The following is an 18,479-nucleotide window of genomic DNA, read 5'->3' as shown; positions in this document are numbered from 1 at the left end:
TTCGTCATTTAGGACGACTTCGTCATGAGTATTGGATTCGTCTATGGGATGTAATCTCGTCATTCCCATCATATAATATCCCCTGGTTTAAGATAATAATAAAAAATGTGTTATTTATTATAAGAAATGAGAATATTAGAACTTAGAAGTATGTTGTCATTTCTTGATTGATAGTTTTTTATCATCAGACTAAGAAAATTTCAACTTATAGCATCCGCTCCAAAGATTTTACCAGTTAAAATAACTGGAACCCACTTGATTGACCTTATTATATTTTGACAAAGAGCTCTTAAGATCACACTATTTTATAAATCATAATTCTATTATATATTGCTTTTAAATTTTATTCTATATTCAAACCTAATATTATAATTATAGTTTATAGATAGTTCCATATAGTCAAAAACAAACCTAATATTAACGGATACTCATTAATAATAATAATCAAATTTCATATTTAAAAAAAATAATAAAAGAAAAAAAAATCATATTTTAAACATTCCGGTGCATTGCATTTGCAAGGCTTATCCATTAGCTGTTACATAGTACTGTACCACGTTTGTTTAATCACTTAAAACTCTTTTTTAACGCATTCCCACGTAGGTCTAAAATTCCACTCTATCATGTAACGCCAAACAACGACTGTGCACTCATTGAGAATTCAACAAGTCAGTTGCATTGCATTTGCAAATTCCATTCACAAACCTCTCACTGCACTCTCCACTCACGGACCTACACGTAACCGAACTCCGGCCGATCGCCGTCGTCGGTTAGAATTTCTCTCTCTCTCTCCACCCTGTTTGGTTTCATAGAAAGTGTGGGAAAATATATGGAAGAGAAAATTGATATACTTGTTTTGTAAAGTAAAGTGTGTGGGAAATGTTTGTTCCATCATTTTGATGCTTATGACTCTAAATTGGGTCCTCATATAACTTAAAATTCTGCAATAATTTATTTTCTGAGGTTGTAAAGATCATAATTTGGTGGGTTTTTTTTTTTTTTTTTTGGTGGATTAATTTAAGGCTTATTAGTTATTTTTGTTTTACTTTTAATCCTATGTTTGGTGGCTGAGGAATTGTAGGAAAGAAATGAAACTAAAAACTTGATTCTGAGATTTTTGGTTGGTTATGATTGAAAAAACACACATGGGTTAGGCTCTAATTTTTGTGGCAAATGGAAGTTTTTCATGGAATAAATTGCAGAATGTGACAGTGAGCTAAAACAATCAATGATGACTATTGCGGTCAAAAGTGAAAATGTAAGACAATAATAAATGTAGGCCTGTTCTCTCCTTAGACCTGAAGTTTTCTTGCATAATTTTTTGTTTTTTTAAAATTTTATAGAAAAGATTAAGGTGGTTTGCCATTTAGTTTAGATGGTAAGCCTACAGGACATGCTTTAGTAGGCGTGGAAATAATCTTGTTTAATCCCATCACTTCAAAGTGAAAACTTCAGTTTTACAAGTGCTTCTCTTTACATTGGATGAACATGGTAAATACTTTCCGTCCTTTTCGTTTATAGGAAATGTTTTCTTCCAGGCTTGTTTAATGCCATAATTCACCTTTTCTGTCGCTAGATAGCTTCCTTGGGGGAAATAAATGGGACCTTACCTTTTAGGGTAAATTGAACTTTCTCTTTCAACTTTGTTTGACAATCATTATTAACTATTGTAGCAAAAAGCACCTGTATTATCAGTTTAGATTGAATCCTGATGTATCTTTCATGTACTACATCAAGCTTATTCCAAAGCACTGGTATATAAACCATCAAGTCAGTTAATCATAACATTTTTAATTTAAATTTGTGTATAAGGGGAAAATACATTTGATTGTGCACCATTTTTGAATGAAGTAGTATAACCTCATTTTCAAATTTAAATTAGCAAATTGGATTTTGGACACCTGAGAGTTGAGTCTTCTTGTCTGAAAATTGAAATCATGACAATCATCAATTGTCATTATGAAGGGGTTACTTTAACTTCTAATTTTGTGACTGGTAAAGGAAGTGAGCAGGTTAACATCTGGCAGCATATTGTAATTTTAATAAATTAGATAAACTATTATTAGTGGATGAAGTGGTAATGGTTATAACCTCTCACACAAGAGTAGCGTGCTAAGTTATGGTTCATAGTTTTGTTGTTCATATGAATATTATTTACACACATCCCTTAATTAACTGCTGCTGTGTGTAATATATGTATGAGATGCTATATTGTTGGTGATTAGGAGAAAAGGTACATGTAAAAGTAGTACATGGTGATGCTTTCAAATTCTGAGGATTCTGTAATAGGGAGAAAAAATGCTAGATAGTGTGTGCGTGTATGTGTGTATGCTGGTGTATCTTTTGTGTGTGCGTGCGTGCGTGCATGCACTGTGTGTCCGATGTAAATTTTTGAAAGGCATGTAATGGCACAAAATGTTGGTTTATACTTATTCCAAAAGTACTGGATAAAATTGTGGCTATGCGCATTACGCGTATTTATATCTTGGATTGTTTGAAATTTGTATAATCTATATCAACTCCCTTTTTTGACAGGGGACTTTATAGGGTATGAACTCTTCTGTTTCAACTGAAAGTGAAATGCTGGCAGACGAGGATATCAGTGCTGTTGTATGAGGTGTTTTTGTTTAACTTTTTCTGGATTCATGCATTATGGGCCTTACGACAGTAGTTTTACAATGATATGAGATTCAATAGACATGAGAGGTGATAACAATATTTCACTTCTGAAAATTTCAAATAGAAGAATGGGTTTTTGTTTTTGTTCTCAACCAGGCATGAAGTATCTTATCTGCTGATACAACAAGTGATAAATTTTTTGCAGCATATATATTTAATGGTAATTCCTAAAATTACTTTTCTTTATGCTAAGTGGAGCCTTGGTGCTCATAAGTTTGGTATACAATATGAAGAAAATTAGATGTAAGGTGATGATCAAGTCATAATGCAGGCTTTCTCTTGCGGTTATTGATGATGGACATTGAAAGCTGCACAGAACTGAATGAATTCCCACAGATGCTTCCACCTCCACCTGGAACATTTGTGGATCGTGAAGAACTTATCCAACATGTTGGGGACTTTGCCGTGTCCCAGGGATATGTGGTTACCATTAAGCAGTCTAAGAGGGATAGGGTGGTTGTCCTTGGCTGTGACAGAGGAGGTGTTTATCGTAACAGGCGGAAACCTGCTGATGAATCATCTGCTGAACATACTCGTCGAAGAAAAACTGGTTCTCGGCTTACAAATTGTCCTTTTGAAGCTGTGGGCAAGAAGGATGATGGCTTGTGGATCCTTACCATAAAAAACGGAACACACAACCATGAACCCATAAAGGACATCTCAGAGCATCCCTCTGCTCGTCGCTTTACAGAGAGAGAAATTGTGCTAATTAAAGAAATGACAGAAGCTGGATTGAAACCTCGCCAAATTCTAAAGAGACTGAGGCAAAACAATCCAGATCTTTTATCAACTCCAAAGCATGTGTACAATGTTAAAGCTAAGCTCCGACAAGGAAACATGACAGGTTTGGTTTTCGTTTGAAGTTGCATGTCCTCAAGCACTCTTTCTTTGACCTTTTTTTTTTTTTTTTTTTCCTGTAATTACCTCATTTCTCTAAATCATCATTTTCACCTAGGCTTAATTAAAGAACCAAATTTTGTTAAGCTCTCCTTTCTTTTGAGCCATCTTACTCTAGATAAGTCCTACTGAATGGAAATTAAGTGTTAATTTTTTTGTTCCCTTCCCTGACATGCTTGTGGAGATTTTGGAATTGGAATTCAAACTTAGGTTTAGGTATCGCCCTTGTTATTTTCCATTAGTGAAGCTAGCAGATATTTTCAATAGATAGGTTGGTTAATTTTTTGATATCATAGGGAACGCATGTAATGCGGTCATTGTGGTACCCTCATTTCCTAGGTTCAATATATTGGAGTATGTTTTGACATATTCTTCTGATAAAATTTAATAATCTTGATGCTGAGTACTGCTAAGGATAATTCAAAAAGGTATGGGTGCTTTTTAATGCTCACTGCAGCTATGTTAATGATTAAACAATAATTTCCACCATCATCCCGATGTACTAGGGTTGCACCCCTTTATGTGCTTTTTTGAACACATTCTTTACTTATCAAAAAATGTTTGGCCTGATATATGGTCCCTGTAGAACATGGTTGCTACATATTCTTATGAATCTTAGGACTAACGCTTGCCTATTTCTAGAATGGAGCTTCATTATGTTTGTCTTATGTGTATTGAATTTATAATTATTTATTATCCAGCAGGTCAGCTGGTTAAGTGACAAAATAGGTTCTGAGCCTTTGCAGGGTTAGCCAATAGCTGTTGGATCCGCTATTGCCTTGTTTTGCTTTCCTCCCATTCCCCCCTTTTCTTGTGTTCAATTGACGCTAATGAATTAAATGACAGCGGGCTTGATATAAATTATTACTCATAACTACATGGGTAAGCTCCTTTAATAAATGTGGTAATTACAAGCATAATTAGGTACCTTTATACGACATCAGGAGATATCATCATAGTTGGCCAATTACTAATTGCCATTCCCAGGTCAGAGAGCTGCCCCAAAGGCTATATGATTTTGTTTTTTAATTGCTGAATCTCTTCATACTCTTTGGTTATGCTTGGGAATTTCATTTCCAAATGAGGAAGTTCTGGCTGTCTATAGTATTGAGGATTGTTGCTTCGTCAATTTTTGGATGGTTTTGGAATTCAGGTTAAACTTTAACTGTTGATTTTTTTTTTTTTTTTTTTTTGGGATAGGTAATAAGAATTTTATTGATATAAAAGATCATCGTGTTCACAATGATGAACACTCTGAAAAGAAAAAAATGACTGCTTATGGCCATATGAATTCAGGATTGTTAGAATTAAAAATGGAACCTTTTTCCCTTTTCCCTTTTGGTTTCTTCAGAGGGCATTATTTAAGTAAACATTGTAACTCTGCCGTTTATAAGATGATTAGTTTGAGAGAGTAACAATCAATTTTTTGCCCTCTTTTCAGTTGAATCCCTTAGAAATTCTCTGCAAATCAGTAAGTATATGTAAAACCTATAGCAAAAATTTATTTAAAAAAGAAAGTGTGTCAGTTTCCTTACAGTGGAAGATGGCGTGCTTATGTTGCAGTGAGGAACTTCAAGCCATTGAGACCCCAGAAGTCTGCTGTAAGAAACAATTATCTAGCAGTTACCGAGCCATCTTGGAGGCAGCGCAACCCTCCGGTAAGCTTTGATGTTACTCTGCTCAAGAAGTCTAATCCTTACTACTTGGAGGAGAGGAAACCGTTAAAAAGAAGATGGAAATAATCTATTTCTGTTAATGCCTCCTGAATTGCTCTGTATTCTCTCTTTCTTTCTCTATTCCACCCCCCCCCCCCCCCCCCCCGCCCCTCCCTGGCCTTTCTTTTCATTGAGGTTTTTTCTTACTGTATTCTTTTTCTTGTAATGTATATCAGAGGGTTCCCAATCTCATTGGAGGTAGATTTGTTGATTCACAATCATTTGTATCTATTGATGTTTTGAACCCTGTAAGTGTAATATATGCCTTTAAAATCTAATTTTCCAGTATTTTTGTATCAATTTTAAGTCAATAATAAATTTTCTTTTTTCCCTAATTGATAGGCAACACAACAAGTTATTTCTCAAGTTCCTTTAACTACAAATGAGGAATTCAAAGCCGCAGTATTTGCAGCAAAACGGGCTTTTCCATTGTGGAGAAACACACCCATTGCAACTCGTCAGCGCATCATGTTCAAGTTCCAAGAGCTAATTCGCAGAGACATTGTTAGTGATCGGGACTTCTTTGTTTGACTCAAGTCAAGTTACGAATTTTTTGTTGATCTGTTATTAGTTAATATTTATCTTACCAATCTTTTTTCTAGGATAAGCTTGCTATGAATATTACTGCTGAGCATGGAAAGACATTAAAGGATGCATATGGTGATGTGTTACGTGGGCTAGGTTAGTCTCTTTGTGGTCTTTAAAAGCTCAATAGGTGTTGGTTATGCTCTTACAAGGTTTTTGATTATCATTCATAGAGGAGGTGGAACATGCTTGTGGATTGGCTACCCTTCAAATGGGGGAATTTGTTTCCAATGTATCTAATGGTATTGACACCTACAGCATTAGAGAGCCACTTGGTGTTTGTGCTGGGATTTGCCCCTTTGACTTTCCGGCTATGATTCCTTTATGGGTAAGCTCACTATGCTTCTGTTTTCACTATTTATTTGCTCTTTGGTTCTACGTGGTAGTTTTTGGTCTAGGCTGTGTGCTCTTTTTCTGCTTATGAATGCGGTTATGTATATCACTCATGTTGCCATTTAGAGAACAAGTTTGTTGTTTAAGTCATGTTGGGATAGTTATTTATCTAATATTATTTTTAGTGTGCTTTTCTCTCTTCTTCTTCTTATTTTTTTGTTTTTGTTTTTTTGTTTTTTGTTTTTTTATACATATTTTATATCTTAAACAAAAGAAAGAGAAAAAGGGGGGGGGGGGGGTATGTGCGCTTTATTGTTGGATTTTGTCAGGTGCATGAACAATTTTGTGATTTTTTTTTTTTTTTTTTTTGAGAAGAAAGACTTTTGTGAGTTAATCAGGGCTTATTCAACTGCTTAGGAATGGCATTATGCTTATAACATAAGAGCTGGAGGAATATACTTTGACCTTGTGATTGGTCTCACTGACCAAAAAAAACAATAAAAAGAAGGGGTAATTACATAATAAACCCTAGAGTTTGATGTTAGTTCCAAATTAAATCCTTTTTTTTTTTGATGAATTATTCATACCAAACAAAGGTTCACAAATCATTTAGCAAAAGCTGTACATCATCCAGATACCTAGGTAGAACTTAATGCTCAAGCTTCACCAATCACTAACGATAAGAAACACACCCTGACTACAAACAGCCTACATACTCAAAAACACAAAGTGACTGCTGCAGATGCAGTCAAAAACCTCTGCATCACAAATCTAAGTACTTTACACCCACAAAATAAATGGATCTCTCCGCTACAAAATGGAGGTGTTATTACTTGCTTAGTGCAGAGATGAATCCCCCAATAACAACATAGCACTGTGTTCCTTATAGAGTTCTTGAACTGCCCTTTAGCAGCTACTCAGCACTTGACCTCCCAAGTCCTAGCATTGTGTTGACAATAACACATGGTATACAACAGCCCCCATACTAATTTGCATATAATTTCCTTCTGACTTTCCCCTTTATATATATATATATATATATATAAATATTATTATGTAGATTCCAATCCACCAAGCTGGACCACTCAACCTCAGGCTTCCTAATCAAACACCTCTTCATCACCTCCTCCTAGATTGTCTTAGAAAACACATACCTAAAGAACAGATGGTCCCTGCTTTCCACACAACCCCAACAATATAGATACGGAGAGGGTCACCTTTGTGGCTCCATTTGAGTAACCTGTTGCAGGTATTCAATCTATTCCTAAAATTCAATCAATTTGTAAAGGCATGTCTTGGAGTTGCAGCTAAGAACTAGATCAATTTCCACCAATTTACTTCTAAAACTTGACTTTAATTTAACCTATCAAAAAAAAAACTTGACTTTAATTTCATTCCAAGTTTCAGCAGTTGTGCACTCTCTTGATTTAACTGTAATTTAAATAGGTTTATCCCTCCCTCCAATCCCAACTTGAGGAAGCATACTCTGAAATTAAATAAATCATTAGACATCAATGGCTTCTAAGTTCTAACACCAATCACTGTAATGATCACACTAGGCACATTGACTTCCATACTACTTTATGCATCACATACCATCCCATGTGACCATGTCCAAATATGGTCTATAGCACCCCTAAAGGATACTACCAATCATGCCAGAGAGAAATATGAGAGTTTTACCCACTTCAAACCTTATAAAAGGCCTTGCTAAGCTCTTAAGTTCAGAAGTTTCCTCCGCCGCCAACTGCAGCTATGAGGGGCCTTCACAGTTCACAAATCCTGAAGTTTCAATTGCATTATTTTTTACCCTGTTGTTTCAAAATTTTTAGTTGAATCTTTAGTTGGCCTCTATTAACCCATGAGATACTGAGGGTTTCTAGAGGGGCTCACTTCCCTTGGAGGAACATATGGAGTGAGGTATCTGGAAAGATTCTCGCATGGATAACAACATTGGATAAAATTTTAATGGTGGATAATATACAGAGATGATGTTTGTTTGTTGTTGATTTGTATTGTATGTGTCAGAACAGTGAGGAGTTAATTAATTACCTTCTTCTTTTTTGTTCAGTGGCACAAGATATTTAGTCTTTTGTGTTTTCATTATATGGCGTATCCAATTAGGCCGAAAATGGTGATACTGGATTGCTGGCATGGAAGATTTCAATATCATAGGAGTTCAAAGATATGGAAGGCTGTTCCTTTATGTGTAATATGGAGAATTTGGTGGGGGCAAAATAGTAGAACATTTGATGGTGTCAAAGACCCTAATCATGTTACTAAAAAGTCCATGTTGAGATGTTTGTATGAATAGATAGTCCTACCTTGGGTAGCATCCGTTCGTATTCTTGTTTAGAGTTTTTAGATCTTTTGAGTTTGAGGTCCTAATTCTTTAGGAGTAGTTTGATTCACAATCTTTTGTGTGAAAAATCTCCTTTAGTGGAAAAAATCTTGTAATATATATATTTAAAAAAAAAAGGAAGATACCAAAATTCCTCCATATGAATTATAGGTAATGTTTCGGCACCTAAAAGGCCCACAAAATAGCTTACTCACATAAAGTAAAAAAGTAAAGGAAACTTGCCATTGTTAGATAAAATAAAAGTCCAGTGTGCATTGATTTTGAAACTACAAATTGTAATTGCAACTTTGTGGATTAATTTGAAATCAAGGTCAGGTATTTTTTATTTTTTTTATATTTTAATCTAATTACCCCTTCAAAGAATTGCAACAAATTTGTCGTCAAGATGGAGTGAAGAACGTTATTACTTATTAGTAATTCAATGCGGCCATCGTTCTGCATCATAGTTAATTTTTAGTATTTTTATTGCATTTCAAACTTTATTTGGATTATGAGGTATTCCATGGATTGTTTTCTCTCATTTATAGATGTTCTCAATTGCAGGCCTTAAGCTGTAGTTCTTCATTTTATTTGTTTTTGGGGGTGTTTCCATATGCATATTTTGGACTTGGGATATGTCCCCTTTTAATACTTTCATTAATTATCCCCCTTCCCCCTCCAAAAAAGATGAAGAACTAAAGAAAGGTTCAATAAATTTTTCATGGGTTTCAATGGACCAATTGGAATCTCCTCCCTACCTTTTTTTTTCTTGTGCAGATGTTTCCTTTGGCAGTCACATGTGGCAATACGTTCATTCTGAAGCCATCAGAGAAGGATCCAGGTGATTGTCAAATCCTTCCTCGTATTGTAATATATGAGATCATAGAACTTTTGCTCCTCATTACTATGATGCACTAAATAGTAGAGTACGAGGGATTAATAACTCTCTTCTTTGGTCTCAAATGACAACATGTAAAAAAACACCTATCTTGAGGACGATCACTTCGTGATGTGTTTGGTGCTTGGGATAAGGGGGCTGATAGTTTATAAATTATCCATTTTGTGGTGTTGGTGTGAACCAAATATTGGACATATGTAGCCTTGCACTTCCTATATATTATAAAAACCATATAAAACAAGGGGAGGGAAGTTATACTTTGCTGAACATCCCAATAGAGAGAAGGGATGAGTAATGCCATGGATCTTGAACTTTGATCTTGCCTTCTACCACAGTGACTTCACTGTTGGGGATCTTGCCTTCTACCACTGATCTTTTTTTGTAGTTGGCCAGGAATGGTGTGTGGATGGACTTGTGGTGAAACTGAGCTAGATTTGGAGCAGCAGAGGTGAGGGCTTGACAGCATGGCATTTAAATTGATTTGTTTGGTTGTGGGTGATGGTGGTTATGAGTGAAGCAATAGTGCTGTTGGTGGAGATGATCTATGGGTTTAAATCGTTAGTGATGGAGATAGGTCTAGATTTTGATATTAATATGTGGCAGTGGTAGGTGAAGTAGATGGGTGGTGTTGGTCAATCCTGAAAGGATAGGGTCCTTTTCTCCCCATTATTCTTAGAGTTCCTATTATTTAACAAAGGGAAGAGGCAAGCAGGTTGAAAAAAAGAAAAAGGAAATCATATCCAAACTCCAATCCTTTCATGCACCAGACATTGAAAAGGATATATTATGTCCCTTAATATGACATCTTATTTGTCAAAAGGGGATTTGAAGTATGTTGTTTTAAATTTTTCCTGAATTCACTGTATGTTATGGATTTTTCTTAACATCCACACAAGAGGCATCCAATTAAAGACCTAAAAGAAAGTGAAAAACCTGATACCTAATATCTGTAACCAATAGGAAATCCAAAGATAAATTTCAGTCTATGTGAATTGAAATTGTGCTGATTACATTTCATCAAACATGTGGAGTGCTCAGCATTTATAATATGAATGTATGTATGTATGTAACTTTTAATTTTGCTGTGGTAGGTAAATTGTCAGTTTCTATTTTTGTAATTTGTTCATTTCTTATAAATTTCCTTTCCCATTAGGAAAAGATTTTGTGCTTCCAATGACCAGAGTTAGGTCTTTTGAGATTCTTATGCTTTTATCTTGGTAAGTAAATGGTCATTGTAAAAAATGAAAGTAAAGCTACCCGAGTAAATGGTACATGTACATAGACAAAGCTACAAGCAGTCTAGAAAGCATTCGATTCTAATGCTTTTATTCTTAAGAATTGGACTTATAGGCTCATTCATTGTGCATGCAAATGACATTAATATGCACACATTTGTGCTCAATAACCTACTTGGTGTGTGTGTATACTTTTCCAGGGGCTGCTGTAATGCTTGCAGAGTTGGCTGTAGAGGCTGGTTTGCCTAATGGTGTCTTAAATATAGTTCATGGCAGCAATGTAAGGCTTCTAATAATTGTTTATCAGATTTTGTTCACTCCATTAATACCTTCCTTGAGTATGGGGTATATGTAATTGATCTTTACATTAAAGCCATCAGTTTTTCGAATTGAATACGTTACAAAATTGTCTACTTCTGTTTGGTCTACTATGCCTTATGATGAACATGGTTTTATCTTCGTGCTCAACCAAAATTGTTTGATTTTGATGCTTTTATGATGCTATCTGCCTTATCACAATGGATTTTAATTCTTCTTTTTCTATCATCTTTTAGCTTTTCACTTTCTTCACATTGACTTGGGACAGGAAATTGTTAATGCTATTTGTGATGATGATGATATTAAAGCTATCTCATTTGTTGGTCCAAATGTGGTAAGTTATTCCTTAGTGTTGACAATGATACAAGTTGCAATTTGTTACCTCTATTTGGAGTTTTTTTGTTCTTTCTTCTTTGATAAAACAGTATGTCATTAGTTTTATGCATTTCTGACAATGAGCAACATGGTTGTTTTAGGCTGGTAATCTAGATTCTTGACATTGTTGTCAGTCATTCCATAGGTCTTTTACTTCAGATTGTTGATCAGTTATTTATGTGATTTTCAAAGGCGGGCACTTACGTATATGCAAGAGCATCAGCAAAAGGGAAGCGTATCCAGGTACTACTATTAATGCATATGCTTTGGTAACAAGCCTGCAGTTTCTCGAGCATTGTGGTTGCTGTTTTATTAATGCAGTAGCTGAAGTCAATTGAAAATTGGCTGGCTGACTGTTGTCTTCAGTCCAATGTTGGAGCAAAAAATCATGCAGTTGTCATGCCTGATGCAAGCATGGATGCTACTTTAAATGCACTAGTTGCTGCTGGATTCGGTGCTGCAGGACAAAAGTGCATGGCACTTAGCACAGTTGTTTTTGTTGGAGGCTTAAATCCATGGTATTCCGCTTTGCTCCCTTGCTTATCTTTGTGTTTTTTGAGTTTGTATTTGTAACTTTGTAACTTTGAGCAATGTGTATCTCTCTTTCTTAGGAAGGTGTTTCACTCTATTGTGACTAATCATATCACATCCTATTCCATTTAAGGAATCCACAATGAGGATCTCTATTTATTACTTGAATAATTTTAATATGTAATAGTAGTTTTATTGAAAATAGTTTGGAGGGCATTACAAAGTTCATGGGTATTGGGTAGTATTCATGAGAGACACCAAAAAATCAAGATCTAAAATTGCAGTTCTCTAAAAAGTCCCACAAGGAGTGAAATCTTTTTTTTGCTAACAACAAGGGGGGGGGGGGGGGGGGGAAGGATTTGAACCCAGGTTCTCCTCATTGGAGAGAACAGCCAGTGCCACCGAGCCACAATACTCTTGGCGATGTTTAGAAATCCCTTTTGACTCATAAACTTATCAAAAAAGAGTCAAAACTTCTGTTTAGGCAAGGAAAGCTCAACCCTGTCAAACATTTTATTATTTCTCTTGCTCTCTCTCTCTCTCTCTCTCACACACACACACACACACAATGAATGAAAAGAAATCCATGTCCACTCACAAAGCAGTCTCAAGAATAAAGACTTTTTGTTTAGGCAGGAAAAGTTCAACTCAGTTGGATATTCTAGTCTCAATCTGCTTCTCTCTAAAGATACCCATGAGGCATTAAGGGGTTGTCTTTCATTCCACTACTCCTATACTGACTGAAAGGACCCTTTGCAGAAACAAACCTACAATTCCAGAGCTGTCTGAGGCATAAACCACGCAAAGCTAAACAAAGACAAAACTAGAGACCACATCTCCCTGGAAAAAGAACAAGGACTATACATGATCCACCAATTAACTGTTTGTACACATATAGCACTAATTTACATTGATCTTCCCCCAAGTTTTCAAATTATCAATAGTGAGATTCTTCCCAACGGCAGCTATCCACAAAAAGAAAGCCACTTTCTTATGCTACTTTACCTTCCAAATGCCCTTTCTTGGATAACAAGTAATTGAAGCCTACTCAACGTCCTGTGCTGTCTAGCTTATGTGGTAAAAGTCTCTCTAGTTTTAGACCCCCGGCATAGGTTATAGCCCCTCTTTAGTGGGCCTATGGTTAATGTATATTGTGCACCTAAATGAGAAAGGTAAAAGTAAATTTATGTTTCTAACATATGTTTTTTTTTTTTTTTGAAATAAAATTTATTTATAAGTAAGTTTCTTACATATGTTTAGATTTATTTGATTATGCTGCTTGGATTCAGTTAGTTGATAGAGATCATATGGCATGGTGTAAGTGGTCTGTTGTAAGAAGACTTCATTATTTTCCAGGGAAGATAAACTAGTGGAGCATGCCAAGGCAATTAAAGTAAATGCTGGAACAGAACCAGATGCAGACCTTGGCCCAGTGATTAGCAAGCAGGTGGATGCATATTATTAACCCTTGACCAATTTAGCAGAATTAAAATCATAAAGAGAGTTGTTGATGTGGCAGTAATTTTCTCTTATAATTCAATAATCATAAATTTTCATGACATTGTGTGCTTTGCATGAGGCATAAGTTTAATTACTATGCATTTGTTATTTTGGATGCAGAAGTGGAAGCACTTTGAGCATTTCTCATTCTACATTTAAATGTGTCTTATTTATAATTTCATATTCTGCAACATTCTTAATTGTTGACAGGTAAAGGAACAAATATGCAAATTGATCCAAACTGGTGTTGATACTGGTGCAAATCTAGTCCTTGATGGAAGAAACATTGAGGTATTGTCTTATGTTCTACCAATTTAATCTTTCAATTAGTATAGTTTGTTTTTGTTTTTTGATGTGTTGGTGCCTCTATGTATTATGTTGTTCTATTAATTGTTCTTTAGAAAGGATAAAGGATGCAGCAGAAAATTTTAAGTGAGGGCTGGCAAGGTTATTCTCTTAAAGTCTGATTGTCTGGAACTAAATTCTATCATGTAGAACTTCCTCAAAAAAAAAAAAAATTCTATCATGTACAACCTGGTATGCAGGGGTGACTGAAGCACTTGGATTCTATAATTAAACCTTCTTCAACCTGGCATGCCCAATTATTTAGGCAGAACTCAATTTTGAAATTTTAATCAAGATTTTTCCAAAGAGATCTAAATATGTGAAATGTGCAAGGATTGCAGACAAGCACGAATGTTTGGTTGTAAAATGTTTGCAAGAGAAATGGAAGCAAAGAGTCATTATTTTTCAATTCAAACACAATATTAATATTTTGGGTAAATCACAGCAACCGGGATTTTTTAAAAAACTAACTACAAAACCCAAACAATATCATTAGTTAGCAAACGTTTCAAACTAATTTCGTTTATAACAATTCGAGTTCAGTGGACTCGATTTAGGAAAAACTGATGTGGAGAAAACATGGAAATCGAGTTCAACGAACTCGGTTTCCATGTACAGAAATCGAGTTCATTGAACTCGATTTTCATGTATGGAAAACGAGTTCAATGAACTCGTTTTCATTGGACTCGAAAGATCAGAAGATGGAAAACTAGTGCCATCAGATCGTGCTCTTGTTGTTGGGTTTGGCTGCGTCTGCCAGATCGTGCTCTTGTTGTTGCGTCTGCAGAAGATGGACCTTGCCATCAGATCGTGCTCTTGTTGTTGGGTTTGGCTGCGTCTGCCGAAGATGGACCTTATCAGCTTGTTGTTGGCAAATCAATTTCTTGTGGGGGTGATCGTTTCCATGTATGGAAAACGAGTTCAATGAACTCGTTTTCCATACATGGAAATCGAGTTCGTTGAACTCGGTTTCTGTACATGGAAACCGAGTTCGTTGAACTCGATTTCCATGTTTTCTCCACCTCACTTTTTCCTAAATCGAGTCCACTGAGCTCGAATTGTTATAAATGAAATTAGTTTGAAACGTTTGCTAACTAATGATATTGTTTGGGTTTTGTAGTTAGTTTTTTAAAAAATCCCAGCAACCACTCTAGAGGTTTGGAGAAATGTTAGGGATGTTCCCCCCAGTTTCAAATTTGACACTCCACCCATTGAGGTTTGTGATTCGTATAACAGATGTACTATTTCACTCTATTGTCATTACTTACAATAACAAAATATACTGTTTTCGAAATAGATTCCCTTATAGACTAACCAAAGGAGTGAACAAACTAAGCAGTCCCTTTTTTTGCAATTAGATGAGTTGGATAATTAGATGGTTATTATTATTATTTTTTTAAAAGTCACCATGTGTCTAACCAATCAGTCATTACAAGAGATAAATAGCTCAAGAGAGCTATTTGAGTCAGAGCTTGAAGGAGGATGAAAGATAGATCAAAAGAGGGGAAAAGGTACATAAATAAAGGGAGAAGCAGAGATAGGAAGTGAGAGGAAGAAACAACCAGAAAAAGTAATCTTGCTCCATGCTTCAAGGATATCTTCTGTTGTTCTGGAAGATTCTTTCATTTATAATTTCATATACAAATGGGCTTAACTGAGAACTCAGGACTAACTAAAGGCATAAAAAAAATTCTTCAGACATTTTTCTTAAATATATTTTTTAATTTATTATGATAATGATGTAAGCTGATGATTACTTTGGGGGGTGGAGTGACATTTTCAAAATGAGGAGGCAAGTCTTTCATATTTCCCAAAACCTCAAAGGAGGTTGCTTTAATTTATCCTAAGAACAGAGTTTTCTTCCAAACTAATTTGGAGGAACTTTCTCTTAATCCATTAAATGGTGGTTCAAATGATCATCCACATGTACCTTTGTTTTTAGGTAGGTAGTATCCACATGTACTTATAGTCACATGACCTATTTAAAAGTCATGTGACTTGTTTTGATGACATAATGAATCATCAACTTTGTATTTATCCTAATATTTTTAAGTAGGATAGAATTATGCCTTCTGGTGAGAAAGATTAATTCCTTTGGAGGGGTTCTTATCTAGAGTCCTTCACTTCCAATGGCTGTAAAATTGTCCAACGTGAAATGGCATGGATGACTCGCAATTCATTTATGCTTTCACTTGTTAAGACAGAATTTATCCAAAAAAAAAAAAGAAAAAAAGATGCATGCCATATTAAGGAGTTAGGACACAACAATATATTATGAGTCCTTATAACAGGTTGAAACCAGTATTCTTTCTGTGTAGCTCCCTTTGTTAAGGCCATACTGCTATTATTTTTGTTCCATAAATCACCAACAATCAGGAATATATTGCAAAGTTTTTTCCCTACACACTTGGCAGTAATCAATCTGTCTATTATCGGATTGTGGTATGAGTTTAAGAAGCATGTTTATAGCTACAGTTTTCTTTGTGGTTTGATAAGCGTCTGGACCTAATATATGGTGTTGATTTTTGGATGACAAAAAGGTTCCTGAATATGAACATGGCAGTTTCGTTGGTCCCACCATCTTATCCAGTGTCACAACAAATATGGAGTGTTACAAGGTATCTCTTACAGTGTTCTAGAAGCAATCATGCATTGTAGTGGAGTAGAGACATGAACCTAGAGTATGTTTGAAACAAAGGGAGAGGAGCGGAGAGGGGAAAGGTGGCCATAATATGTTAATTTTAGCATTATTCTGGCCACCCTTCCCTCTCCCCTCCTCTCTGCCTCTGTCCAAACATGAAGTTAAATGACACTTTGTCTTGGATTCTGCAGGAGGAAGTTTTTGGTCCAGTTCTTCTTTGTATGCAGGTTGCTACAATGCTGCTCATCTCTCCATCATGTTTCTTCAGTTAGAGTTGTTGCTTACCTGTTTAAAGATGTTAAGATACATTTTTCTTTGTGCCCAGGCTGACAGCATTGAGGAGGCCATTAACATTATTAACAGACATAAGTATCCTCAAATTTAGCTTCTCTTGACCCTCTTTGTAGGAAGAGAATCCTTTAAACCTGTAATATTCTTATACCTATGATTTTCCCTCTTACAGGTACAGCAATGGAGCTTCTATCTTTACCACATCTGGTGTTGCTGCAAGGAAATTTCAAACTGAGATTGAAGTTGGGCAGGTAGACATCTTTTTGCCGCATGTTACAAGGCAAAAGGATAGGAAAAATATTAAAAGCCTAAATTTGGATAAACTACATGTGTTTCTTTTTTGGTCCATTGTCTTGCACTGCCCTATGCCCACTCTTTTAAAAAATCTGAAGTGCTTTCAATGGGTGGAGTTTTAGGACAGTAGTTATCTCCACAAATTTGGCCTGCATGTTTTGTTTGTAATGCTCACTGCATTAGTTGATGAAATTCCCTAATATTTGTTATACGCTGTTAGTTTTTTTATGAAGTATTAATTTATTTCTTCTTTAAGTTAGTTGTCATGTTTTTTGCTTTTGTCACATGAACTTGGTTTGACTCAGGTTGGCATAAATGTTCCCATCTCTGTTCCGCTGCCTTTTTCCTCATTTACTAGCTGCAAGCCATCCTTTGCCGGTGATCTCAATTTTGATGGTAACATTTACTTCTTTCCACCTTTTTTAGAAGCAATCATGTAGAGTATCGGATAGTTTGAATTTGTCATGAGACTGAATTGCAGGCAAGGCTGGAATTCAGTTTTATACCCAGGTTAAGATGGTGACTCAGCAGTGGAAGGATTTACTGGGCAGCAGTGGTGCATCCCTGCTAATGCCAAGTTCTTAGAGGTTATAATGGACATAAAAGGCAATGTATATGTATATAATGCACACTTTTTTTTTTTTTGAACAGTATTATTAATGTGAATCTTTAATCACTGTGTAAATATATTTTTTAAGATCACCCAGAACACGTTGCCTTTAAATCTTTGTGTACCACAGGTGAGCACTCCCATGGCATGTTTGGATATATCAGGGATTTGCTTCATATAATGTTATGTTCCAGTGTTCCAGTGTTCCAGATATACTGTTGTTATAAATTTTATTGTTATTATTATTATAGAAGTTGTATCATGTTTATTAGCGCCATTTTTAGAGGTGTTGCTTTGAAACTGTGTTTAGAATTAGAATGGATTTTATGCCTCTTGTAACAAAGAAGGCCAGTCTGTTCGTCAGGTTTAAGCTGGAGATCAGTACAAGGTTTACATGAGGTTTAAAGTTTGATAAAAATCATCAATTTATATACATAAAAATGAATTAGCCAATGAAGCAAATGTATATATTAAATATCTATAGTTCTGCATTAATTATTTATACATACTGAATTTATATGATTAGTTTATAAGTTTTAGATAAATCAGTTAAGAGTAATGCTACAGTTACATACAAACTATTAATGTGGCAAATTCTTATTAGTTCTAATATGGATTCATTACCGCTAAGTGCAAATACAAGCGCCTACCTAATATATGCTATTGGTGTGGTTGTCTTACACATGGAGATCGTGACTGTGAACAATGGATTGAGAGCGAAGGAAATCTACCCATAGAATCCCAACAATATGGTCCTTGGCTACGTGCAGCACCCTTTACACCATCGCGAAGGATTATGATCAAAGTGCCAAGATTTTACAACAGGAAGGCCAAAGAATCACCACCAACAGCGACAGTGCAGTCCAAGAAGCCTCCGGTGGTGGTGGTGCG

At 35.5% G+C, this 18,479-nt stretch overlaps 1 protein-coding gene across 3 annotated transcripts; it reads left to right on the top strand.

Moving 5' to 3' along the window:
• Window positions 1-596: 596 nt before the first annotated feature.
• On the top strand, window positions 597-17,801 carry LOC126706222 (methylmalonate-semialdehyde dehydrogenase [acylating], mitochondrial-like). 3 transcript variants are annotated; one of them, XM_050405561.1, is made up of 23 exons: window positions 597-769; window positions 2,536-2,706; window positions 2,825-2,839; window positions 2,951-3,523; window positions 5,018-5,047; window positions 5,140-5,234; window positions 5,468-5,539; window positions 5,634-5,795; window positions 5,894-5,972; window positions 6,050-6,204; window positions 9,328-9,391; window positions 10,884-10,963; window positions 11,270-11,335; window positions 11,569-11,619; window positions 11,743-11,894; window positions 13,264-13,354; window positions 13,618-13,698; window positions 16,293-16,370; window positions 16,585-16,620; window positions 16,719-16,762; window positions 16,857-16,935; window positions 17,284-17,374; window positions 17,460-17,801. In XM_050405561.1, the coding sequence occupies exons 2-23, from the start codon at window positions 2,700-2,702 to the stop codon at window positions 17,561-17,563; spliced, it is 2,205 nt and encodes a 734-aa protein (XP_050261518.1). In that variant the 5' UTR covers window positions 597-769; window positions 2,536-2,699; the 3' UTR covers window positions 17,564-17,801. The 3 variants fall into 3 exon arrangements, with proteins under 3 accessions (XP_050261518.1, XP_050261517.1, XP_050261519.1); XM_050405560.1 differs by having other exon boundaries at window positions 11,707-11,894; XM_050405562.1 differs by lacking the exon at window positions 5,018-5,047.
• Window positions 17,802-18,479: the final 678 nt, after the last annotated feature.

Source organism: Quercus robur, chromosome 11, assembly GCF_932294415.1.
Source record: "Quercus robur chromosome 11, dhQueRobu3.1, whole genome shotgun sequence".
Classification (NCBI taxonomy): Eukaryota; Viridiplantae; Streptophyta; class Magnoliopsida; order Fagales; family Fagaceae; genus Quercus; species Quercus robur.
This window is presented reverse-complemented; position numbering and strand designations above follow the sequence as displayed.